This window comes from Cyclopterus lumpus, chromosome 4 (genome assembly GCF_009769545.1).
Source record: "Cyclopterus lumpus isolate fCycLum1 chromosome 4, fCycLum1.pri, whole genome shotgun sequence".
In the NCBI taxonomy this organism is placed as follows: domain Eukaryota; kingdom Metazoa; phylum Chordata; class Actinopteri; order Perciformes; family Cyclopteridae; genus Cyclopterus; species Cyclopterus lumpus.
In genome coordinates, this window is record NC_046969.1 from 12,827,040 (window position 1) to 12,854,345 (window position 27,306).

Sequence of the window (27,306 nt, forward strand, 5' to 3'; positions counted from 1 at the left end):
TTATTACACATTGTGACCAAGTACAAAATACAGCTGAACTATGCAGTTTATTACAGACCATAATCTGTCCTCGGGATAGTTAAAGTGTAGTCAAAAACAGGTTTGTAAATGCACAAAAATAAGGGTTCAGTATACTTGTAAGAAGAACCAAATCTAGTTCAATAAAAAATAATCCTCCGCCAAAAATCTAAAACAGCCTTACAAAACATTACAAAGTACATACAGAAATTACTCTTTGCTCCAAAGCACTTGAAGGCAGATTACTGTGACAGGCACAAGTTACAAAAAGCCTTAAATAACTCAAGCTCAAGGATTCTCATCGCTACAACAAAATCTGGGGAGAATAAATCAACCAAACCAATTTCAACACAAAGCTGATAATCAAATCAGAATAATTCATATAAATAAAAAATGTATTTTGTGAAAGTTGAATAGCGTACTCGGGCACAGTAACGCTACAATAATAATTGAATTTCACACATTTAACTGAAAAAAATGTAAAACACATACCAGTTTAATCAATTACACATCAAAGCATATTCTGATACAATGTGACCAACCAAGTACAGTGTGAGGAGAGATTAGGCAAAGGCCGAAGGCCACTGAGCACACACTTTCTACATCATACAAAGAGATATATATATATATATATATTTTAAATGTATTATGGACAAACTCCAAATAACACACTGTATTTTTCTATTTTAAACGGAACATAAGACTTTACTCTGAGTAACAGCATGAGGTCAAAATATCTGAAGTCGGGCTGCGTGTGCCGGCTCAGATGCCAACGAGATCCTCTTTCTGTGTAAGCGTTTTGGTTTTACAGGTCCATCGTGTATCGATTTATCTTCCTTAGATGAAATGTAGAACCACTTTTTTTTTTTTTTTTTTTAAATCGGGAAATGAGGCTTAATACGAGAGACCAGATTCCAGTTTAGATTTTAACATACCGCCTCCATTAAATCAAATAATCTGAGATTATTCCCAATTGACGGCTGAGTGGACCCCCAGAGGTCTGCCCACGTGAGTCACTGAATGCATCCTCACACGGAGGCTCTCGCAGGATGGAAACCATTTGTGGAGAACTATTTACAGTGGGAGACACAAAACTGCAACGTGGCTACATTTTCTTTTAAATACTTCCCTAATGTCATCTGAGCCGAACAGAATATAAATCTATTGAGGTAAACAAACCAACATCTTACACATCCACTGCGAGACTGAGGCCCTACAGAGCCGAGCCGGTGGGAACGACCGGGGGAAAGGTCCTTTGGGTCAGTTGGTTGCGTGTTGTTTTTTGTTCTGCGTGTGTGTTTGCTACGAGCTGCAGCAGAGGCAACAAGGAGTACACACACCTACACACTTATCAATGTTAAAGGTGCTTTGAATGTCTGAGGTTTGGAGACGATACATTCATACTGCGGTAGAGGCACAGCTGAGGGACAGATAGACATCGGTAGTGGTGGTTTCAAAGTTAGCGATCTAAGGCACTCAAATGACACTATGGCACAGCTAGTTAAGATTTATAAAAGAAGAAAAATCACAATCACCACACACCACCACTCAAAGTTACACATCCAATAAAAAGGTACTGCACAGTCATTCACAGTTGCAACAAAAACCGAAAATCTAGACCTGTGTTACGACCCTGCGAGTAAAAAATGAGTGAGCTTCCATGCAGAAAGATCAGCGTCTGTATAATTGCTAGTGAGGAAGGACTGACATTGCTACTTTCTTCTCTATGTACATTGCACACACTGACTGAAGAAGGAGGCCGTGAGCTCAGCCCCAAGAGCCACTTTGGGGCCACCTTTTTAGGGAGAGATGCTGGTCCATGTAGCTTTCAGTCCGGCCCCGCTCAGACTTGACTCACATCTCCTGCAGAGGGTGGCTCATTTCAATCCTCTCTCTTTTTACCGCTGGTTCAGTAGGCCCCCTGGACACATCGGCATCACTGCCAAGGTCACTCATCTCATCAGAGAAGGACGCATCTAGTGGCACAACAACAACAAAGGAATGTTGAAAGTTAATTTTCATGTCAACTGTGAGCCGAAAACCAATCACCTTCTCACCGGTACAGAGAATGTGGGACAACGGGAGCAAAAGGAGAAATACAGCAGGGTTTGAGGCTACGATACAAATCTATTCCCACGATAATAAAAGATCAAACAGAGGATTGTACGTTAAGAATTTTACTAGCAACTCAAACATTTTCTTATCGTCAACAAATCCCATTAAAACTGAGTTTCTTCAAATGTGGTACAAACATCCACTTGTACTCAACGTTGAACTGATTAGATTTTGGTGATCAAATGTCACGATCACTGTCATAAGTGTCATGAATCTTTGAGTTATGCGTGAGGTCATCGTTTCACACAAATGTCTAATATGGGTGATGGATCCTTTTGTTGTATTTTTCTCTAAACTATTGGTGACTTGTGTTTCCTACATCGGTCAATCTAGAGTTAGATTCTAGACCCTTTAGACAGGAATAATCAGACTGAACATGTTATTGTCCTCAAGTTTGGCTTTTGACATTTGGGGCTAATTGTTATATTAGCCTATACAGGAAATACTTGTCGGAAAGATTTGTTAAGAATTAATTAACAATCGATTGAACACTGTTGTTGTCTTTTTAGAATATCACAAAACCCAGATCCAGTTAGTTAGGACTCTTAGTGCGCACAAGCAGACTAATATCAAAACTAACAGTGTATAATATAGGCTTACCCTTTTCCATTAGTGATGGCATCATAGAGGTCAGGTCACTGAACTGTGATGCAAGAGATGAGAGAGCATTAGTCAACAAAACAATTTAAAAACTCAATGCATCATTATGATTAAAATGTTTTTTTAAACTAGAGCAGTTTATACATAAATATCTTCTTTCTTACCTCTCCCATGACAGCAATAGGAGTTTCTCCGGTGGCTTGAGCCACTCTGTGTTCTACCAGGTAAAACATGTATTCATCATACAGCAGGCGAATCAGGTGGAAAGAGCCAAAACTGGCTGCACTACGCAGGGTCAGGTCTCTGATCACCATGGAGCTACAGGAAGAAAAAAACAAACAGATGATGTATAAAATGCTGTTTGTAGTAAGGAAAGGGGGAAAAGCCTCACTAGTTCCCCCTCGTACCTGTAGAAAGACCATTTGAGCAAGAACTGGCGAGCAGCTTTGGGGAAGCTGGGGCTGCCCTGGTGAGGCTTCAGGACCTGAGAGACCACATTGTCGAGCCAGGTAGCCCACTGATCCAGAGAGCTCTGCTGTTGCAGGGTGACCTTGAAGTCCTGCTCCAGACGCTGAACCACGCTCTCGTCACACTGACACACCCATGATGCCTGCTCCTGTTAGACACAAAAACACACCCAACCACATTCAGCAAGAAACCACAAGCTAGCAACGGAAAACAGAGAATTGAAGGGAGTCAACTGTCTGCACCATCTGACATTTTATAAACAGGGAAGCCGTCAGACTTGTTCACCTGGACGTTGGCAAAGTCCACCCGGTTGAGGTCCGAGAGCATCTGGTTGATCTGGGAGGTGTTCTGGAGGACGGCGCGGGCTGCCTGGGCCAAGTGGTTCAGACTGGTGTAACGTCTCAGCGTCTGGGCGAATGCACTGACCACCGCCACCTACACCAGAGAGACAGAGAGGCCACGATAAACCCTGACATTTTATGTCACTATTATTATTATAACCAAATGGTGTCTTAAATGCAAGATGTCAGAAAGTAGAGTGTGTGAACTAGGGTTCTCTGTAAATTTGATGCTGCACAATTGCATCGACATACACTTGAACACTCTTTAATGCATCGATCTGACTGTGTGACAAGTTCTGTGCATAGTAATATATGACATGGGTCACAAAGCAGCCACATGACATGGTTATAGCTAACAGCCAAGGTTGGATATGTGAGGACCTGCACACGACACATGTTTTAATATCAAACTGTTGAACAGCTGTTGAACAGGAGATGTTGTTGTTACCTTGGTGCGAATAATCTCTTGAGGAAAGTTGGTCATGGCGTTAGTCAGCCAGCCCTCCAGACTCTTGGCAAAGTTACGGATGGCCTGAGTGAGAGTGCCTGAAGACACAGAACAGACTGGATTACAAACAGACTTTGCAACAATCAGAAGGAGAGTTTTGCAAACACAGCCAACTCGTGTGAAATTCAAGCAGATCTGGAAAAGAAAATGACAAACTCTCTTATTACCATCAATGTTTTATTAAACACCTAATCATTTGCATTGTGATAACTGAATGGTGGACTGTTACCATGACATTAATAAATACATGCCCAACAGTATCTGTGTACAACCCTGCTAAAAAAAAGGGTGTAAAAAAGTGAAAAAAGAAATAAGATATTGTTATACGTTATATGTTAAGCTACCGTGTTACTTTCATTTGTACTGCAACTTTAACATGATGTTAAAAAAAAAAGTCTTGTCTGATGTGTTAACTGCTCACTGTTCTGCCTGGATTACAAACAGACTTCACTACACTGTGTATGCATAACACATTGGAAGCAGAGTTGTGGAAAGTCAGCCTTAATAAATGGCAAAATCCCTTGAATGTAATGTTGGGGGTGGTGTCAGTGTATTATTGAGGGTCCAAATAATAATACTGGATCACTGAGAATTAGATTTTGTTGAATTGATATTACTTCTGTGTATTCTTTGTATTTAAGTTGGGTGATTCAGGAGTTTGGGGATTTGGCAACCACTGACAAATAACACATATGTCTTAATACATTGTATTATTTCATAGCATCTTATCAAAAATCATAATGAATACAAATATCAATAGTACTGACTGGGAACAGGACGTAGCACATCAGGGATGAGGATCTCTACCAGAGCCTGGTAGAGGATGTGGTCACAGCTCCTCATCCATAGCCTGACTGGTTCATATTTACACAGAGCCACCAGCTTCTCTCTGGGGATTACACCCTCCAGGTCATCATCACTACACACAGACAGGAGAGGGAAAACATTCAATCATAAGACTTAATGTAGCTCAAACATCACTCTTCATTTAAGCACAGAAGCAGTTTTCTTGACAACATTGAAGCCTTCGCTCTTCCTGTATGTCATCTGACCTGTTGGGCATGGTGGTATTTCCGTCACTAGATGGCGGTGTTGAATACCAAAAGGTCTGCCAGAGTTTCTCAATGTAGTGGAACTGGAGGTTCATTACCACATCCAAAGTAGCCTGCAGGAGAGGGGGGAGGATGGGTGGACAAAACATACAGAGCTGAACCATGGCAACCAGACACACAACAAAGTTTCTACAGGCAGGCAAGCAGCCTCTCGCTCACTCCAGGCCCTCCTGGTTAGACAATGAGCCAGCTCAAACACAGCTCCCTGCACATTAATCATCAGGAGGATCCGAGAAGCCACATTTAGGCTTCATCTGGAGGTTTTTTGGTTGATTTCAGAAAGTCATTTTTTTAATCTTGGTTTCCTTTTAAAAGCAGATTAGTATCATAGATTTTTGCATTCATTTGCCTCCTTTTAGCAGCGAGGCGCTGACCTGAACTAACCCACTTGATTTCCTCTTTCCTGTTCATATGTATGAGGGTCTTCGAAGGCAGAGCATACTGCAATCAAGTGAACACTGACAGATTGCGAGGGAAGCAGTGGCAGGCTGGAGATCTAAAAGGATCAAACTACTCTTCCAGGGCTAAGTCAGAGAAAACGCAGTAACCTGGTCCTAAAAAGAACCAGGTTCTAAAGTCTCAACCTTAACACACACACATATCAATGTAAAACGGAAAGAAACAGCGCTGTGGAAGTTACTCAGTCAGACTGCCTCAGGTCGAGCTCTATTGTTTGTAACCTCAAGCCGTTCAGTAGATCTCTACATTGAGCACATGATTCACACTGCAAAGAGATTCTCTTCTTTCTCTATCTGGCAGGGCATGCACTTGCCACTGGATCTTGTTACACAGCAGTGTTGGCTTCAATCACATGATATGTTTTTGCTTCCTCTCCAGCTGTTGCCATGACAACCTTGTTTACGGTTGCCCCAAGCAACAGGTCAAACACAGAACTCCAAAACAAAAAGGAGAATTCCCCATCCCTCTAAACAAGAGTGTTTTGCCTCCACAGTTTTGCGCCACACAGAAAAAAGCGCGAAGGAGAAATAATACGTTCACATGCACGTTCACACCAACAAGCGGCCTGTGGCTGAGACTCACAAGTCCTAACCCCTCACATCTGTGCACATACACTTTACATTTACTGTGGTACACAGTGTGATTTATTACCCTCAAAGTTGTATTAAACACCTAATCATTTGTGCGTGACCATTCATTCATTGGTACGGCTGATACCTTAATATTTGACTGTTGTTGCCATGACATTAATGAACACATGGCCAACAATGGATACAAGTCCATTTACAGCCCTGCTCAAAAACTCTAACTGCATGAAAGTAAAATAAGATTAATTAAGTAATGCTTTAGCCAACTTTATTTCTGTTCTAACTTTAGATGATGTCAATAAAAGTCTTGGTTAATGTGTTAATAGGTCACTGTTGGCTCACAAAAAAGTGAAATGCATAAACATTACACAAAGAGGCAATGAGAGCTGTGAGAGTGACAGAAATGTGCTGGCAAACAAAGACAGGAGCCCATGTGCCTGTCCACAGACAAGGCAACACAAAGGCCCAAGGGGAGGCCACCACAAAGACACCAAGATGTCCACCCAGCGCGCTGAAAGGTTAATTGGCATGTCTTGAAAGCTGCACAGAGATGAAAAGACGGCTGGAACAAAGGGAGCGTGGTGAGGCTGGACAGGGGAAGGGCAGGGATAATATGATAAAGCCAGAGCATCGCTGCTTTAATCACAGCCTCTCTCCTGTCTGAAAAAAACGCAAACATTTTAATGTTCAATATTATTTCTACTCTCGTTGCCCGTTTCATCCTAGCGGGTTATTCTTCTTCCTACACCCATTCATTGCCCTACCAAGAGACTATGCATTAAGCCCTGCAACCTGTGAAATGTCATCACGCAATGCCCTGTTACTTCATAGCTCTTTCTTCATACGGTTCTTCATAGATTTCTGTTTAACTCGACACCTCCTGACTGCTGTAGTTTGCTTCCATTGTAACTCTTGTTTCAGGATATGCACATGCACTTATTAAACCAATACACCATGCATTATTCTACATGTTCTTATTGTCAAGAAATTCCACAAAAAGTTAAAAACCAACAATGATTACAATACTTGAGTATCTTATCTTTTCTTTAAGATGTCTGTGGCCCCAAGCAGTGGCTTACTACACATTTAGTGCTCTATTGCAGTCATTCACAAAGACTGGGTCGGGACCAACAGGTGGGTCGCAGGAGATTTTTTGGGTCACCAAATACATTTGTAGAATTTCCTTCATTTGTTTAAATTGATTGGTCTTGGTCACTAGTTTCAAGTCTTTTTCAATACTGCATGATGTTAATTTAGTAAATTATGATCTTATTTAAAGTCAAATAGATCATAAAGCGGAGTATGCTGTGATTGACAGGCCGCTACCGCTACCAGAGCCATATACGGTGTCACTATGTCACTCCTCCACAGACCAAATATGGTCACTTGCAAAATTCCAAGATGGCGATGGCTAAAATGTCAAACTTGAGGCTTCAAAACCACAGACCACAAACCAAATGGGTGACGATACGACAACAACGTCCACTTCTTAAATACAGTCTACAGACGTTAACAAATTTATCAAACGTACAGTATACCTCTTCAAAATGGCTGGTTTACCCGATTAACGGACAGAGCAGATACAGTAAATGGTCAGGAAAGTTAATTTACACAAAAATTTGCTGCGCTCACAATTTAGAGATACAGGGATATAGTTATTGGTTTGCGATTTTTTGTCATATTTTAAAAGTGGGTCGCGAAAAATAAATATCTGAAAACACTGCTCTATTGATTGAGCTGGACAGTGTTTGTGGGATCGTCTCCAAATAAACTTCAGTGGAAATAATCCTGGTAATGAAAGAATATGTTTCATCATCTGAGGCAATCACACTTCATACTGTGTTTTCACATGTGCAGCAGCACTCCTCATGACCTGAAAACAGTCTTTGATGTGTAAAATCATTGGATTTTACACCTCCGGTTCATATGAAATGCACATGTTAATGTAGCATCAGGTGCAAACATATTCATAGAGCTGTACCTCACAGTGGTCTCTGTAGAGTGTCTGCAGTTTCTTGATATCATTCATGTTGATGCGCTCAGGGAGAGGCTGGGTGCCCAAGTCAGGAGAGGGAAATGGAGGCAAGATGTGGGACGTATCTGCACGAAACATAAATGTGGACAGGTGTCACTCATTTCAGTCACACAGACACACACAAAGACTAATTTATCTGGAGAAAGAAACTACAGTGCCTTGCAAAAGTATTTATTTTGGTGTTTTTACTATTTTGTTGCATTAGAGTCCAGAATTTAATAAATAATAGCTAGAATTGGTGATGTAAAATGAAGAAAAAGAAAACACATTTGGGGTTTCCTTTAAGGCATACAGGAGACTTTAAACGTGTTTTATTATTTCTGTTTAAGCAATGACTTTCTGGCCACCCTTCCATAATGCCCAGCTCTGTGGAGTATACAGTTTATAGGGGTCCTATAGACGGATACTCCATTCTTGGCTGTGAAGCTTTCCAGCCTCTTAGAGTTATCTTTGGTCTCTTTGTTGCCTCTCTGATTAATGCCCTCCATTTCCTGTTCCGTGAGTATTGGTCTTCTTTTGGCAGTGCTTTATTCTTTTCATTTTGTAATAATGGATTTAATGGAGCTCCTTTAGTTTGCACACGTGTGGACTTAATTTCACTAATAATTATGACTTGTGTGAAAAATAAAACCTTTTTTTAATTCCAAGTTTTAATGCTAAGAAATAGGAAAAAGGCCAAGAGGGGTGAATACTTTTTCAAGGCACTGTAAATAAAACTGTATGATAGATCTTAGTGTCTACACAAAAACACATATCCAATAATTGTCTAAACAAACAAGATGTTTGACAGTTAATGCTTACTCGTTTGTTTGTTTGTTGACGTACTGTTGTCGTGACAACCACCGAGCTTCTGTCCTTACCTATGTACTGCTGGTGGTGTTGGCTCTGAGCAGCCACGGACTGCTCTGGAGTGCTGTTACAGTTCTGAGAGCTCCCGCACAGGCTGTCAGACATACCGTCCACCTTCTGTAGAGGTTTGAATCTATACACACACAGCAGAATACACAACATGGATGTTAGCTGAAGAAATAACAGGAATAATAGAGAATGTGGCATTGAGGCCTGGTGCTATGCAGGTTTTCATTCCAATGAAAAAACACACATAACTCACATTCAACAAAAGCTACTGAGTAATTAACCAGGGGGGTGTTTAAATATTCTAACAGTTTACATTATGTTTCTGGTTTACTAACATGCTTCTTCTTATTGTTTCAAAATGTTTTGCCTTTGAGATGCTTTTGCCTCAGTTTGGTGGGTATGTCTAGGGTGAAAACCAATTCATAAATGTAAAAGCAACGCAGTAGTGACCTTACAAATCTGTTTCACCTCTGAGACAAGGTGTAGTTAGAAGTGTGCTTGTACATGTGTACAATTCTACCTCGCTACAGCAAGGTGAGAAGGTTAGCATAAACAACTTTCAGGGGTGTTAACTTACTCTTTAAACATACATTCAAACCTTCGCTACCAGAGTTCTATGAACAGAAATTCATTTATTTGCCACAAAAGATAAAACTGGTATTGACACTTTTCAACGAGTTTTTTTTTGCAGCACTGAAAGCAGTTAAAGGTAAGAAGATGGGTGAGGAAAAACAAATGTAAGCATGAAAAACAATGAAACGAGCAAGGGAAAAAATTAAGAGAAAGCACAGGTGGCAGCAGAGTATCGTCTGTGACAAAAAGTGAAATTTGATTAACACATGATATTTAATCAAATAGGCCCTTAAAAAAAAGGATTGTTGCCACACAACAAAATAACCAGAACATTGCACAGGATGAATGTAAAATTGATGAAAGTTGTGAGGAATGTAACAGAGCAAGACAAGGAAAGCAAGGGAAAGTTTAAAACGGCAGACAGGGAGAAATGCTGACCTCTGTTTCTGGTGGACAGGCTGTTGCCTCATGGCCATGTACTGGGTGTCTTCCTGCAGCCTGTTCAGCGGTGAGTCTGGCTTCACCCGGATGCCATAGTAATGATACTTAGAGTTGCCTCTGGTAGATTCATGAGAGAAAAGCCAGAAACCAGTGAGGAGGAGAAGACTTGCCATCAGTGTAATCACTATCATTATCCTCTTCCATCAGCAAGTCTCCAATGCCTACAAGCATCATCATACTCGTCATTTCGGAACTGGGGGTCAGTGGTTAGCAGGTCCATCTTCCAATCAGAGGATCGGTGGTTCGTTCCCCGGCTAGCCCTAGTTGATGTGTCCTTGAGCAAGATACTTAACCCCCGAATTGCTCCCCGTAGCTGTGTCTACGGTGTATGATTGTAAGTCGCTTTGGATAAAAGCGTCAGCTAAATGAAATGTAACATAATATCTAAATTGTAACGTAATATCTAAAATGATTACATGATCTTCAACAACCTCTTCCTGTTTGTACCTGGTACCGAGGCGACGGGTCCGCAGGCCCATGAAGACCGAGCGGATGAGCTTGCCGAAGGAGGCTGCGTTGACCGGATCCAGTTTCTGTTCCTGACAGTGCCTTAGGTAATGGTTGTACAGGGAGCACCGGGGCAGGCTCACTCCCTCCGCTGTCTCATAGTTGTCCAGCAGCCACTGCAGCTAAAAAGACACAGAAGAAGACACAGTTGCACAATCGGTGAGACCCAGCAGACATACTAATCTCTGTGATACCGAGCCAGAAATGAAGAGGAGCAATGCATCTTATTAGCACATCAAAAGACAGAAACCACACACTCACATAACCTCCTGTTTTAGGAGGTTAAATACTAAAGAGACTACTGCACTCCTGCTGTGGTTACGCTTAGGCTTCTGTATTCTTGACTGAACCAGTAAGTGACTACAGCATAAGGTAATGCTGATTGAGTGAACACTCAAACATCTCAAGTGCTGATCCTTCTATCAGACAATATTCAATATTGAGGCAGACATAGTTTTAGCTCTGTCTGGAACAGCACAATCAATTATTCGCATAAAAAGCTCAAATTATACATTTTCCAATCAGACATAAAGCAGATACTTCAGACACCATTCATACAAATGATGTAGAGATTGTGAGATCCCAGCTGAGGTTAAGAGCTGGTAGAGAACGAAACGAAACCACAAATCTCCCTTGTGAGTCTGGATGGAAATACAACATGAATCTTCTTAGATTTTATTATAATCAGTTACAGGGAAGTGTCATTGCAATGAACTTTAATGACACAGAGTGCATGCCTTGTCTTGGTGAAAAATCCATCAAGTTAAGTCCATGCAGGGTATTAATAAATAAATACAAGATGCATTATTAAGCAAAAAGTGATAGCGTATGCAAATTCAAACCAAGGATACAAACTATTTGGAACAATTCTGAATGTCAGTGGGACAGTGCAAAGCAAAGTTTGAGGAAGGTAGTGTGTTCAACGTTGCAGGGCACAAGTTGAACACGCTACCTTTAGGTTCAGCTTTTGTTTTGTTTTTTATTTTCCCTCATGTTGTTTTTGAAGAAAGTTCCTGGTTAACTTACATGGCTGTTGAGCAGGCTGCTTTTGTGACTTGCAATTCCTTCAGACTTTTGGAGGTTTTCAATCGCCATTTCAAGCTAAAGAAAGAAGAAGCATGCAAAAAAATAAAAAAATAAATAGAAGAGGGAAAAGGCAGGAGAGTCAGAGAGATAGAAATAGAAAAAGGGAACAGAAATAAGCAGGGGTGTATAAAGAAAAACACACAAAAAAATTAAAACAGATAAAGGAAATAAGACTGTTAGCGAGCAGCCAGATCTCTGCATTTCCATTAAAATCAGTCGGTGTTGTAGCCAAACCCTTTATTGGCTGACAAAAGCATGCAAATCAAGGGACTCATTGGGTTAAGCTGCTCAGTAACGGTTTGCGGTCAGGCACTCTAATGTATGCAAATAGGAACCACAAACAGGGGCACAGGTCACGTCAACAGGTCAACAATGCCTAACCTAACCGCACTCCACCCCCAAAAATGTATCAAACAATTTAACTTATATAATAATAATATTGAGATAAACTAAAAATTAGATTGAGTTGTACCTACAACATAAGCAGGAGTGCCGCGGTATAAAATACACTGGCATATTATTCTGTCTTTGGACAAAAATAAATAAATAAATAAGGGAGTCCAACTGGTGGGCAAAGTGAATGACAAAACCAGGGACATTCTGTTGAGCTGCAGAAGAAAATCAAGTCAAAAAAGAAAATATATGTGGTATTGCAGCCAAACTGGAGACATAGAAGAAAAGGAAAAGAAGCAGGCAGCGTTCCAAACCTTAAGAAGGCTCCAGAGGGCTCATGGCCAAATGGTAATGAGCCCCAGGGGTTGCTTTGTTTCGCAGGGTGCTCAAGTGCCTGTGAAACCTCTGAAACAAGGCATTGCTGAATTATTTAAACCAGTGTCCCGATTCTAAGGCCCTCTGCCCTGTACTGCTCTGCTCTCTATGCGGTACTGCAGAGCCATGAGGCCCCCAACTCAGGTTGCTGTAAACCCGGGAGCCTGGCCAGTCTAGACACAGGCTCAGGTAGCAATGATGACAGTTAGCACGAGTGTACATCTCAAAACGCCATATGGTGGTTGGGATGTCTGCTCAGTACGCCATGTTGTACTAAGAGAGTTAGAAGTAACAACTTATGAACATACTGTAGGAAATAAAAACTATAATTTGGCCACATAGAAGCGGAGAAAGACAAGTAATCCCATAAGTATATTTGGTCAGTCACTCAGGGTTTGTTGGTTGTGATCCTCTGGTTTTTAGTTTGTTTGTTGTTTTTATGAGTATATGAATCCCTCTCTATTGGAAAAAAGTTCTTCAGAGTATCACAAACATTGGTATGCGTTGCTCACCATAGCTGAGGAGGAGCGTGAAGAGTGTGATATGTGGTTACGGCTTCCCTCCATACTTCCTCCATGAATCAGGTAGGTGCTTCCGCTGGAGATGATGTGGCTGCTGCCCACATCCATAGTGATGCCCACCATGCCATGAGGGGGCACCCCACCACCGGCAGAGGAGACCACCGTGGTGACATGAGCTCCACCAGCCTGTGAGTCAAAGTATGTCCCCCCACTGCTCTGCCCATACAACTGAGCCTCGGGGTTGTAGGAGTAGGCTGTTCGGCTGTGGAGAGATCATTGTAATCAGGAATTGGGATGTATTTCCGTAATGATGCTAAACAAAGCTCATTTTATGACAAATTATACATTTTAGGAGGCCAATGAACAGCATGTACAATCTTCTAAATTGTACTTTTCCAAAGGCACAGGAATACAGTTTGTTGATACAGTACATGATCTTAGTTACAAAGACAATAATATAACTATTGTCGTTAAAATATTTGGCCATGCTGGAATAAAAATACAAAGGAATACAAAAAAACTTAATTAGCTTAAATGGTGTTAAAAGCAGTTGTCTATAACAAATTATGAGAAGAGTGTACTGAAAAGTCTCAATTTGCCTTTCATGCATTGCTTTTCATCCAGAACATATTCATTTATAATTAAACCTAAAATTCTTAATTTGGACTGGAGCCAAATATTATGCACAGTGCTGCGTCTGTTTAATTTGAAAAGCAAACATATTTACAGCACCTAAATTAACACAGTGGCAAAAATTACACCACTGGGTTATATTAAAGTTTATTTCTACTTCAACTACACACACAATGAAAACGATGTATCCTTTGATGTAATCATAAAGTAATGCAACATTGCTTACATAGTTCCATTGGTGTAAACAGTCTCTCCGCTTTCTCCTACATATTGGACCTGGGATGGGTAGACATGTTGCACCTGCTGCACCTACAAAGAGACAACAGGAAATCAAAGCAGGAAAAAGGAAAATCTTTATTTATGCTTCCCTATTTGTACACATGCAAGTCAAACGGCAACTAGATTCGTAAGAGTAACTATTTGTAATAAAAAGTACTGTGTGAAATACAAATATTTGCTTGTCGGTGTAGGCATTTGCAAACCTATTACAGCATGCTACACGTGCAATGAAAAGGTCTGTACACTCCTGTTATTTTGCATATTTACTTATTTTACATTCAAAACAAAAAGACACTGCCTTATAAATTGTGACCTACCACAGTTCTTTATGAGGAGGCTCTATAAGCCTTAAAGTGCAAAATAAGTACTTTATTTTAAAAGGGGACCAGGACTTAAAGTAATTTGGTACACTGTTGGATGAAAAAATAGGTTGGACAAAATAGAGTTGATTAAAATGTACACTTTCCCTGTTATTTAAAAACAAAGTTAGTGAAATCATAATTTAATTGATTTGAACTTTAACTCATAAAGACTTACATGTGGTTTAATAACGACAAGCCTGATTTGACAAACACTACAACTTATAATGAATAATATACTGAAGCATAAAAATGGAGAAGAGCAGTCCATCTGTTATGTAACATCACTCGGAAATACATGACAAGTACCTAAGACAAGCTAATAGTAGACAATCAGGTCAACTCCTGGTGTTCACCATTAGAATAGACGCTACACATCACAAATAATTAATTCATAAAGGGATTTGGTTCAAGGCCCCAGGAATCACAGAACGTTACTATATCATACCGAGACCCAGAGAAGACTCTTTGCCATATACAACCTAAATAAACATCTGTAAAGCTAAGCAAAATCCCACACACACACTTAGCAATAATTATTATAGCCACCAACCAGTGGGGCTAATGTTTATTTAAAACCTACCCAGAGTTTCATTAAGATGTTATTTTCATGTTATTCATGTACGCAGGCAGTGGGCCAGGCTCAGCCAGAGAAAGACACGTTCCTGTGCCCATGGGCACAGGAAGCAGGAGAAACAGTTTGGCACAGGCTCGTGATGAGCAACTTTCGGGGCAGTGGATGTGCTGCATGTTTAGGATCTTCATTCAATAAACATGGTTTGGTTACTGTTTAACTTGTTAAGGCCAAACCTACAACGCCCCGTTCAGTATTATTTAACCTGAATGTAAATTCTGACCTGAATGAAAAACTCATCCATCACATATTAGTAGTGACACAATTAAGATCTGGTGAAGCTAGCTATATGCTTATTTGGTACTTTCATGAAGAAGAAAACACAGTATAGGTCTCCAACTCAATCACAAAGTCCAAATAGGTTGATCTAAAATAATTGTAAAACGTCAAGGGGTGTCCAAGTATTTTCACAGCACTGTATAAGTATGTACAGCACTGTGTACCTGCTGAGAGACCTGTTGAACCCTGGGTACTGAAAGCTGCTGTACTTGTCCTCCCTTCTGAGCTGAGCCTGTAGCTTGAACCAGCACCCTCTGTGTGGATACAAGACATAACTCAATTACATAGGTAGGCACGTACAATCACACACATACACACATAATTGTAAACATATGACAGTCAACAGAAGAAGGGAAAACATTTCACACACACACACACATACACGCCAAGACTTTAAATCAGTGCTGATAGATTTATGCTCATAAAACGAGCATAAATGACCACCTCTCTCTGCCAGTCACACATCCTGAATGTCAGCAGAGGACAGTGATTTGTTTAGTACAGCACTGTTGCCGTTTCTTTTCAGAGACCGTCCACAAGCACAAATATAGAAAGTAGCTGGTTTGTTTTCCAAAATACTAAGTCTTTTATACTTAACATTTGGAAAGAAATAGGATAGAGTAGTTAAAGCTAGCGTTGGTGTGTGACTTTGGAGGGAGGTCTGAAGGAGTCAAGTCATTGTTACTGACTTGGCGACTTACTCGTTATTTTAACTAGTTTTTAAAGTTTACTAACTCTAGCTTTAAGGCATTACAGACATTCTCCATTTATCCTGTCATTACAGTAGCAGCAGAGTAGAGGTAGTACCTACCTGTTGGGAGGCTGGCACAGGCTGTACCACAGGGGCCTGAGCTGATGATGATGTCCGCAGCGTTGCCACGCTGGTCGTGGTGTCTGACCCTCCTTCTGAGCTCTGCATGCTGTGTGGCATGGAAGATATGAAGACGTGGAAAAGAGAAAAGACATGAAAAGAGGGGGATTTAATACCAAACTGAAGGAATAGTCTTAAAAGTACACTGAAGCTTGACATAAAAGAATAAGAACATTTCAAGTTTATATACATGGACAGCCATGCTAAATAAATGCTCTTCCACCCCACCCTCTCTCTTGGAGCCACCAGGGCATTCATTGTGCCCCAGGGGATTTCTGGCTTTACCAAGTCAAGCTGAATCAGTGAAGCTCTCAGAACCCAAGAGGCTGCCCACCTTTAGCCTTAATCAGTGGCAAAATAAGAAGCCTAACAGTTGTATACAGACACTCCTGGTCCTGCTGAGAGATCAGATCCAGGTGGAAGAGTTACAGTACAGGAGGTCAAGTTATCAACCGGACTGAACTGCTTCCTGAGGACCAAACGCACTGTCGCCACTCGGCTTTCCACTGGGTGACAATGTGCACAGCATAGCAAAGGGGAACTAAAAATGGAGTAATACAAAGGCTCTCTAAAAAAAAAAGTACAGAGGGAAAGAGCGGGAGTAAGGCAGGGACAAGAGAAGAATGGAACTGCAAGGGGGGAGTATAAGTAGATAAAAAAACAACTTCCCCACTCCCACAAAAAAAGAAAAACTAAGGGGGAAAAAGATGAAAATGGCAGTGGGGCTCCAGCCCCTCACAGGGTCTTGATGATATCCAGCGATTGTTTCGTATGAGAGCTGTTCTCCGAGGACTCCAATAATCCAGCTGATATGAGGAAATTCCTCAATGCTTTGTAAACGTTTGTTGGTTGCTATGGTGAGGAATCCATGACGACCACCCCCAACTCAACCCTCTACCCCCCCATAAAGCTCTTGCACAGGAACTTTCGAGTGAAACCGCAAAGCAAAGAGGGGGAGGAGGATAAGAATAAGGGAGAGGGAGATACGGCACAGTTAGGGGGTGGGTTAAATTGATGAGCTGAAATCGGGGAGTAACAGGAAACATCCGTAGGTAAATGAGAGAATAGTGTTCACCTGGAGCGTTACAGCGAAAGACTGCAAGACACGACCTGCTCTGTGATTAGTCAACACACAAGACATGTAATATAATGTCATTTGAATTCACTGGAAGAGATCTGATGAACACTACTTAAACTGCAGTAATCTGGAGGCTGGGCTAATAGATACAAGCAACAGGTGCAGCCAAACCTGTCTTTTGGCTTTCTTGAGACCCAACTGCAATTTTCTGATGGGGGTGTGTGTACCAATAAAGCCTCCATTTACAAATGAACTTGGACAGAAGCAAATCTAACAGATAAGATGATTACTAAAAGGGAAAAATCAATCTGAATTAAGGAACCCAACCTGTGATTTAGAGGAAATAAATGAAATACTAATACTAATACTCTTTTGTGGACCATTTTCAGAGTTAACAACTATGCGAAAAACATCAACAACAACAACTATGCATCACTCATTTATACAACCACCGAATTGTTAGCACTGAAAACGGGATGAAGCTATCACAGACGCTGCAACACAATCTTTCCCACAGGCAAAAGGAGATTGAAAAGGCATATGTTTTACAAAAAAATGTTTTCCTGACAGATCGTCACACTCAATCGTAATCTCCACTCTGGACTAGAAATAGTGATTCTCATTTTACCCAGAATCGAGTAGGATGACTTTTGTAATAGCTCAAAATATTGTTCAAGGCCGTATCACACTACATGTTGACTCACAGGAGGAGAGTCTGACACTTTTTATTTATGTTTCAAATGATCAGTCCGCCAGTTACAGCTCTCTATGGTTGGTGATCAAAACACAAAAGAAAAAGAAATAAAAACTGTCTGTGAATGAAACATTATACTTACGTTACCTGAAAGATTAACCTTGATAAATATACTTGATTTAAATTTTTTTTTAAACAGCACACAAATTCACATAACAAAAGTACCTGCTACCCGCACAACTAACAGTTTTTAAACTCAACTAACAACAGTGTTCAGTTTTACCTATCAGTACGAACTTGAAGGGATAATTAGGGTTTGGGGGCACCAATGTATGCTTTATACAAATCAGAGAGTATACCTTTAAGATAGAAAAACAACACATTTGGGTGTGCCACCACTTCCATTTTCCATGTGTGGAGATGTTGCCACAGGCAAAGACATTGCTCTGCATTCATGACTAACAGACTGAGTGGAGGAGGCCTATGTCGAAATTCCTGATATGTGTCAATCTTCAGACATGCACATGGTTCAAGCACCATATCCAGTGTACCCTAAGCAGCCCTCTGAGGCCATCTTTAATGTATTTGTTAGCACAGGGCACAATTAGCACTTAGATGGCAAAGCTCTCATTCTCCATTAGAGTGTTTCTTCTCACATCTTTCTTGTATGTCATTAATGTACCAAAAGACTATTATTGGAATGATGAAAGTACAAGTAGTGAACATCTTAAAAGTCACTACAATGCTAAAACAGCTTTATAAAGAAAGGGAATGTGTCTATGGAGTGTCACTTGAGTTATAAATACACTTAATCCCATCATTAATCTTCATAGTTTTCCTTTTCACCAGAGCAAGCCTGAGAGATTCTCTCTGCCATTAAGGAGTAGGTGGCATGGCAAGATGGTGGGAGATCAGGAAAGAGAGCACTGACCTGCAGGTCTTTATCCATTAAAGCTCAAATAAAGCACTACGGTTAGCATTAATAGGTATGGTGAAGTGTGCCAAATCATTGACTTCGAGGGGGAGAGACTGCAGGCAGAGAGGAGTCTTTCTGCTAGTGCTCAAGGAAGGTCAAAAGCCACACAAATACCCCACCAGCAGCTCTGAAAAGCACAAAAGGTAGAACACAGCAGGAGACACTGCCGCAAAATTGCCACTCTGGATGGGCTGCCTTCAACCCAGAGACAACTTCACACACACAAGTCTGTTTTTATGTCTGGTCTGTGAGCCTGGTTCCATTCAGGAAAATCCCAGATGAGCAGTTAACAACATTACAACAACAGCCACTCCTTTCAAGAGTTCCCTGAGTTTTAAAAGGAAACAAGAAAATACACATTTTGAAGAACCTCATAGCCTTACAAAACCTCATTAATGCTATAGCCTACAACAGTAATAGTGCAGACACGATTTAAACATATGTCACTGACATATCTAACTTAAACAGGGCTCCATCAGAGAAAAACACATACAGATGTTCAATTAAAAGCAGGAGCCCACAGTCTTGGCTCATGTTTGCACTGGCCCACATTGTTTGCAGAGCAACAACGGTTGCTAGTGGCAACACCGTCCACTCCCGTTTCCAGGAGCCTGTTGCTATGCAACCAACAGAATACTTCCCAAACCAAACAATGCCATCCCCCCACCTGATCCCTCTATCTCACGCTAAGTAGAAACTTACAACAATAAATACTATGTAAGCTATTAATTTCAGACACCAGGGGACATGGAGGTAGACTTATTCATGTCTCTCAGTTATATAGAAATATACAGACTTTACTTTATGCTGGTTTAGACTTGACTCAAGAGGACAGGATGAAGTGCTCTGTTTTTGTAACTACTTGGTGCTCAAAAGAGGAGGAATGTCTATTCTTCAAGGTTGCTTTATCGTGCCACCCAAAAACAACACTTTAAAAAGCAGTTGAGTCTTTCCAAAGTTCCTTGGGCAGAGCAATCCTTTTTCCAACTTAGGGGAAGATAAAAAAATAAATAAAAATAAAGTAGATACTGACACTTCTAAAGGGACATTGTTTCAGCACTATGCATATGAATCCCTTTGGCACACCTTTAATATATGTAAAAGAGTGAGCAACAGGTATTTGATGAAGCTACAGCATTTGTTCTCTAATTTGAGAATTATATATCTTGTAAATGGAAAAAGAAGTGCCATTTTGATTTTTATATGATCAGAGGCACACGCTCACATAAAGAGCAAATTAAGATATGATAAGAGATTTCCACAACAGAGGCTGTTCTTCAAGCCTGTCGCATTAATTCATGGCTAATCCAATCAAAGCGGCTCTTGGGGTCTGTAGATGGCAGAGTTTAATGGAGAGAGGGAGAGAGCAGAAATAGGAGGCACAGACCGCTGTCTCTGATCCAAGCACCCCCCTCCCCTCTCCAGTTCACCTCCCCACACTGGCCATCAGCACAACCTGTCACCATGTGCACTGCAGGCCCAACAGCCACAGAGAGAAAGATCAAACCGTTGCCATGGAGATTGTGTGTTCGCCCATGCTCTACACTAGCAACTTCCTCCCCCAACGCCCTACCTCTTCTAACCCTTTCCAGATTTCCACTGCCCCCCACCTTCAGCCACCCCCGGCCCTCATCCTTAACATTTAACATCTCAAGATACAGAATGGGGATTTGAAACTGAACATTTTAACAAAATAAACTGGAAAACACAAAAAAAAGGACAAACAGGGGAGATGGTCACAACTGGAGTGAAACCAAACTATTATTTTTAAGTGTAGCATCTGTGTCTGAGGAGACACGAAGGAGGGAACTTCACTCAAGTCACCTGGCTACTTCAGGAGATGATGGAGACTGAGGAGTTACTGGGCAATGTTGACCGTTATATTTGGGCTTCTTTGCATTATTCATATTTATTATTATTAATAAGATTGTTATTATCAATTTAGACAATACCTTGATGTATGATTTTATCATGATATGATTCCACTGAAAGACCATAAATGATTGTATTGAATTATAGCCCATTGTCAGAGTTCGATCCAAAGCACTATGTGCCCCTTTTAAAACTTTACATGACTGAACAAGACAACTAGAAAGAACTTACCCCTGCTAGGACTGCACAATCCTAAACATATAAATCTAAGATTTAAAACATATGTATTTCTTTTAAGCATTTGCTTTTATGGCGCATTGTATAAACAAGGATCCGGGATATAGATCTGTATCAAAACCCTCATCACCTATTCCTTGGGTAACGCTTGTAGTGAGAGTTTCCTGCTAAATATCAGAAAAGTAAAAAGAACTTCAAACATAACTTACTCATCAGAGGTAATGTTGCGGTCTCTTTGATTGCATTAAAATCAAACCCAATCACCACTTGAGTGACGGTTGAGTATCATAACACTTCAGCATCCCATATTGTGGAGTATAACGATACTCACTCCAAACGCAAAACACTCACACTAACGCTCTTTAAATCTGCTTTCACTTGCTCTTTTATTGTGTTTCCAACCTGTGAGGTTTTATTTCCCAGGAAACCACATTCTGCAACGATGACCTTAAGAGGCTGGCAGTGTGCTGCCTGGATCGTGACCGATGAACCTGAGATAAAGCATTTTGTTACACTGGAGTCTGCCTTTTTAACAAGTGTTTGGCACACAGATATGATTTTGAAAAAGTCATCATACTGTACATACAGTATGCTTTCACAGGCACTACTTGAAACAAACATTGAGTCATCAGTTAATACTTGAAATTTGCGAGGGATCCAAGTGTCTGTTTTTCCTGCAGTGAATACGGCATCATGCTGATACTTGCCATCAGATTTAAGTATTTGATAACACACATAAAATAATAATACACATACAAGATTATATACAGACATGATATTAGAATTCCAACATGGGTTTACTCTGCGTTTGACATGACATACCAGAATAGTAATTACAACTAGCTGGGTTGCTGCCATTTACACAAGTCTGCAACTGTGTCTTATTTATTTATATTTATATATATATATATATATATATATATATATATATATATATATATATATATATAAATTATACTGCCAATAACTAGTTGCAAAATGTAGAGCCATTTTATGAGTTTAATACAGTGTTGCTGTCTTAACACTGGTGACTCAACATGGTGCAATGTTAAAACGGCAACTTTTAATCCAAACTCATACACAGGCATCGATTTAGTCAAACTAAAATGCAACCTAAATCCATCAACCTTTAAAACACAGAAACTGAACACGGTGGATTTTAAATCATCTTTTCTGCATCCAGCAGCCAGATTCAGTGACATGCTTCAGATATGAAAGATTGTGAGTTACATAATATCAGCAGCATTCACTTCCTAATTCAGAAAATACTATTCAGTGTCATTTCCAGACCATTAACCATTCAATTACTTAAGGATCTAACAAGTGTTCCTGCATAGTAATTTGGATTAAACTGGCAATCATAGATCATACAGTAAAAGGTGGTGACAGGATACAGGCAGCATCCTGTCTCTATATGGTGCTCTTTAAGTTCAGAATGTTTATATATTTTTTTTTTTCATCCAGATGTTATTTCATTTGGGTCTTTTGACTGAAAGTATTTTTTAAATTTCAACATTTCTAAGATGAGAATCCCTATTGGTTGGACTATTTTATCAGTGGCAACACTTCGCAATCACAGCGGCTACAATTTGCAACGCTCTTTAGTCAGGGAACACAAACGCTTTCAATTAAAACATTAAAAGAATTAGCGTACAATGCTGCTTTTAAATTGAACATTGCAACATTAGCATTTGTTCTTCTTTGAAGCGGGAAAAGGAGATTCTCAAATCTGCCCAATAGCGTCCTCTGCACCAAATCTCCTATTTAAAAAGCTTCTTAAAATCTATGTTGAAGACGCAGCTTATTCCATCTAAAAATACTGTCTGAGTCTACTCCTCTGCTAAACTGGTCAAATATCACTCCACTTAAGGCCTAGTCTTGGTTCTGGTAATTACTTTGTGGCAGGTTTACACTGACATAAGTTATTTTTTAAGCCAAATAAACATATCTTAACAAGCTAGCATAAAATTATACAAAAGAAAGGAATAGTGAGGAGAGGATGGGGGGCTGCTACTATCCCGGACTGAAAGAGAGGGGGGGGGGGGGTCAGCCATTGTAATGCAAATGTCACTGCCTTGTCTGCTGTTTGTGGCAGGAAATTTAATTAGCAGTTGTGTAGCTACGATACAAACAGGTGGAATGTTAAGAATGCTCCTGATGACACACAGACAAGACAGACGACACACGCTGAAAAACATTTCATTTCACAACAAGTTTCCACTTGTTGCCATATGCGAGGGCCAATCAGTAGCAACATTATATGACAAGATTTGTTTCTTTGTATCCTAGCAGCTTAGGCCTACAATGATTTCCACAATCTTTATAGTTGGATGTGAGAGTAACAAGGACACTTAAACTACTTTTCTTTCAACAGATTCTTAGAAAATGGTAGCTGCACATCCCTTGAGTGAAAGCCCTTCGCAAATACATGAATTATAGAGATTATGAAACTGTAACATTGTATACAAATGACACTATTAATTTCCACTTAACAAGCCCCACAAGGCATTCTCTTCTCACTTCCCCTGCTTTGCTCTGTGATTTTCTGACATGCCTTTGACTGAACTTATGGGATAACCCATTAAATGTGTGTTAATATCAGACAGTGACATGTGCAGTTCAGTTAGCACAACAGGAGGTAAATGCAACTCTATATGAATATGATGGAATAAGTGTAAACAAAAATGACAGTGACTGTGTCCATGTCTATATCTGTAGCATGCTATTGGATTGACAACTTGTCCCCGGGGCAGCAGTAGGCCTCATCAAGATAATCTAAATACAGCAATAACAAACACAATCAGATCCACACAGCACACTCATGTATGTGTCTCTCTCTCTCTCTCTCTCTCACACACACAGAACATGTGACCAAAAGCTGTGTCAGGACATCCACTACCCAAGTGACCACTGCAGCTGTCCTATTGATAGCTGAACTGCACTACACACATGGGTCCAGTAAACACTCAAAATGGCACACGGGTGAAGGTGGACACTGCTGCACACAATCATACAACAACTCCACAGATGATTTAAAAAAAGGATAGAGGGGAGAATGTTATGCCTAATTTTCTTTATATCACAGGCCAGTGTGGAAATCAGTGCTAAACGGGTCCAAGGCACAACCTTGATCTCAGGCTACAGGCGAGACCAATAAAGCAAGTAAAAATCAGAATACAGACGGATTACAAGAATGCAATATCAGACAAATAAAATAAATAATTTTACCACCCCTTTCAAATTGACATCCTTAATAATTAAAAATGACTAATTAACTGCCCAACCACCGGCTGCTTTCCACTTTGTAAGTCTCCTTTCTGAACACCATTTCTTTCTGACCTGCCTCTGCACGCCAACGCTATTCACTTACTACAAAGAGAGAGATGAAAATAACCTGATTAAAACACTGACTTTTAAAAGAATAACATTTCGCCCCCTGATCCACACCATCCCCTTTCTTTCCATGACTTGGGTGTATTTGTATATCAAGTTGCCATGTAAACATAACAGTGTCACGCTCAAATTGGGGAGGTGGGGGTTACACAGTTTCATTGCTGATCTCTTTATTTTCTATGTAGCTGAGTGAGTTGTCTGACCAAAGTTAAATTCTTTCTCTGACACTTTAAAACGAGTCGAGTCTTCTGTTTATGTACATTCAAGTCTTTCCTCAAATATTCTGTCCAAAATAGAGTAAAATCATGGCGGATGGATGCCTCGTATTTAATCTTTTATATGGCCTAAATATTAATTATCATACTCAGTCCTGTGTTTTGACCCCTTTTCACATAACAGCAAACAGATATTGGGCTGCATCAATAATATCATTAATCTGTTAGTTCTCTTCTTTTATCAGATAAATACGTGTACACATCTGAAAGTGTATAGCTCAATTTAGTAGCAAGCACAAGCAGAGAGGGTTTTAATTAGAGAAATGTTCATGTTGTAAAGATTCTTCCTGATGCTTCAGTAACAAACAACAAATGACCAAGCACCTGAAGGCTGTCTCGGAGAAGATAGTCCAGAAGAATTATGTATCTCAGGGGACAAAAAGAGACAGAATCCCAAAAGGAGAAAAAAGGGTGTGTAAAGAACTGGGAACCAGCCACAGCGACACTTTAAAGCTAATGAAAGGGGCGATTTAAAATCATTGGGGCGACATTTCCTTGGTTTTTCATTATTGCTATAGCACAGATTGATATGAGCCTTCCGCTCTGAAGAGAGGTCAAACAGCAACCCTCATGAGACCTGCCACTTAAACAATGAAGCAGAAAACCTTGGCTATTGCCAAACAAGTTTCCTTTGAGTCTGTCCAACTGGCAGCGCAACATCACAGCAGCTTTAATTTCACTTTAATATAAAGTGCACAAGTGTGTACTAAATGGTGCAGTCTTAAGAGTGCATATAAAATCGTAACGTTAATTTACAAAACCTGACCCAAGATTGTAAAAATAAGACAAAACAGTTTGAAAAGAACCACCATAGCACCACCTAGTTGTATCATATCCAGTTATTCAAGCTACTTTTGAAATAAAACTTTGTGAAGTACTTTGTTCCATTTAAACAGCAAACGTTGAATAATCTGGTTAACATAGTTCAGTTTGTTTCTATAGTTTATTGGTGTCGATGTTATATCTCTACTGCGACAGAGACCATTGGAAGCACCAGGTTTGGCAACGTTAACGCAGTTAGCGTCGTAACGTCGCCGCTATAAGTTAATATCCATTCACAACTGCGTCATATTTGAATTCCTTTGACGATCGATCGAAGCTAATGTACGCGTGGAAATCCCACCAGAGGATCTGGAAAAGCTGCCTGCTGAAATGAAAGTTATCCTCCTGCTGAGTTAACGCCTGCTCGGAGCGGACGTTAGTTGCAGTTTGAGCACCAGGACGAGCGTTGCTAACGCTAGCTCGTTATATCTCCACCTGCTTGAATGTGTTTCCCGAGAAAAACACTCAGAGTGTGTGTGTGAATGCGAGTGGTGACGATCCAGACGGAGCCATCAACAAATGGCTGAACTCTCAACTGAACTCGCACTCATCGCTGTTGGCAGTTAGCATTAGCTATAGCTTGACTGGTAGCTTTACCGTCCATCCTCCTGGGATTTAGGTTAGTTGACACACACATACACTACAAGCACACGCACACGCACACACACACACACACACGCACACACACACACACACACACACACGCACACACACACAACGGAACAACAAGTGTAAAGTGATATTTAATCTATTTTGAGTTGGAGTACACGTCGCCGCTTTGCATGACGTGTGTGTTAAGTGTCGCAAATTAGGAAGTAGAAGTGAAACGTTTATTTTTTCCAAGTACAAAAAGCTGTTGCGAGCAAAAGGTGAACGTCAGTTAACGTCGAGCTGTCCAACTTGGGGCGGATGCCTCAAAGAAGGGAAAGTTATGTTGTGGAATATAACCGGGAGTGCGAGCAACGCACTCGACCCCAGAGCGTTTTTCTCCAAATTAAGAATAATTCCGCATTTTAATTCTATAAAGATAATAGTCACCTTTGTTTTGAGAAAAGTTGTGCTCTGGATCTGCTCTCTTTCCCCTCTCTCCCTCTCGCTCGTTGACTTCCAGATGCTGCTGCTGCTGCTGTTGCTGAGTGTTGCGCCCGTTGGTAAGTAACTGTCTCCACGGCTACAGTCACTATGGCGCGACGGGGTCTCGAGGCAACTGTTGCTACCCTCGACTGCATACGTCATGGTCCTCACTATGCAAGGGCGGGGCCAGAGGGACAAGAGTCCCGCCCAGTTCAATAAAGATGTTTATTTGAATCAAACCACTAGGGGGCGGTCTTTGCCAAGGAACTGGTGGACGTGGGGACATTCAGATTAATTTAGTGTATTCATACTTTTTTATTTGTGATTTCAATGTATGTAGCACATGTATCACCACTATCAGACTGACCCCTGTTATGTAAATATGATATGTTATTAGTTGATGTGTTATCTTCTTAATTAAAGATTAGATTAGATTATACTTTATTCATCCTCCGGGGGAAAAAACATTTTTTACAAATATACAATACCATACTATAAAATAAAATAGCAGGACATATTACCTTTAATAATTTAAATAATAAAGGAAATGAAAATGTAAAAAATAAAATAAAAATGAAAGTGACAGTGATGCAAGTTTTATTGATGATCAGTTTGAGGAGGATTTGGCCAGAGGAGATTTATTATAAAGTGATATAAACTGATAATGTACTGGTGTGTATTGGTATTCAGCTATATTAACTCTTTAATTAGACTCCAATAAAGGAGATATACATTTGTAATACAATTGCTCTTTCATTTTTAAAACTGATATA

The 27,306-nt window shown here is 40.3% G+C and overlaps 1 protein-coding gene across 3 annotated transcripts; it reads right to left on the minus strand.

Annotated features, from left to right (window-relative positions):
- Positions 1-860: 860 nt before the first annotated feature.
- Positions 861-26,674, minus strand: rfx2 (regulatory factor X, 2 (influences HLA class II expression)). Of its 3 annotated transcripts, XM_034530328.1 has the most exons (18): positions 26,498-26,674; positions 16,053-16,161; positions 15,406-15,495; positions 13,917-13,999; positions 13,049-13,319; positions 11,709-11,783; positions 10,623-10,804; positions 10,113-10,232; positions 9,104-9,225; positions 8,190-8,308; positions 5,103-5,215; positions 4,818-4,969; positions 3,991-4,088; positions 3,487-3,636; positions 3,141-3,349; positions 2,898-3,051; positions 2,734-2,776; positions 861-1,994 (listed from the first exon to the last, which is right to left on the minus strand). In XM_034530328.1, the coding sequence occupies exons 2-18, from the start codon at positions 16,158-16,160 to the stop codon at positions 1,873-1,875; spliced, it is 2,211 nt and encodes a 736-aa protein (XP_034386219.1). In that variant the 5' UTR covers position 16,161; positions 26,498-26,674; the 3' UTR covers positions 861-1,872. The 3 variants fall into 3 exon arrangements, with proteins under 3 accessions (XP_034386219.1, XP_034386221.1, XP_034386220.1); XM_034530330.1 differs by lacking the exon at positions 15,406-15,495; XM_034530329.1 differs by lacking the exon at positions 11,709-11,783.
- Positions 26,675-27,306: the final 632 nt, after the last annotated feature.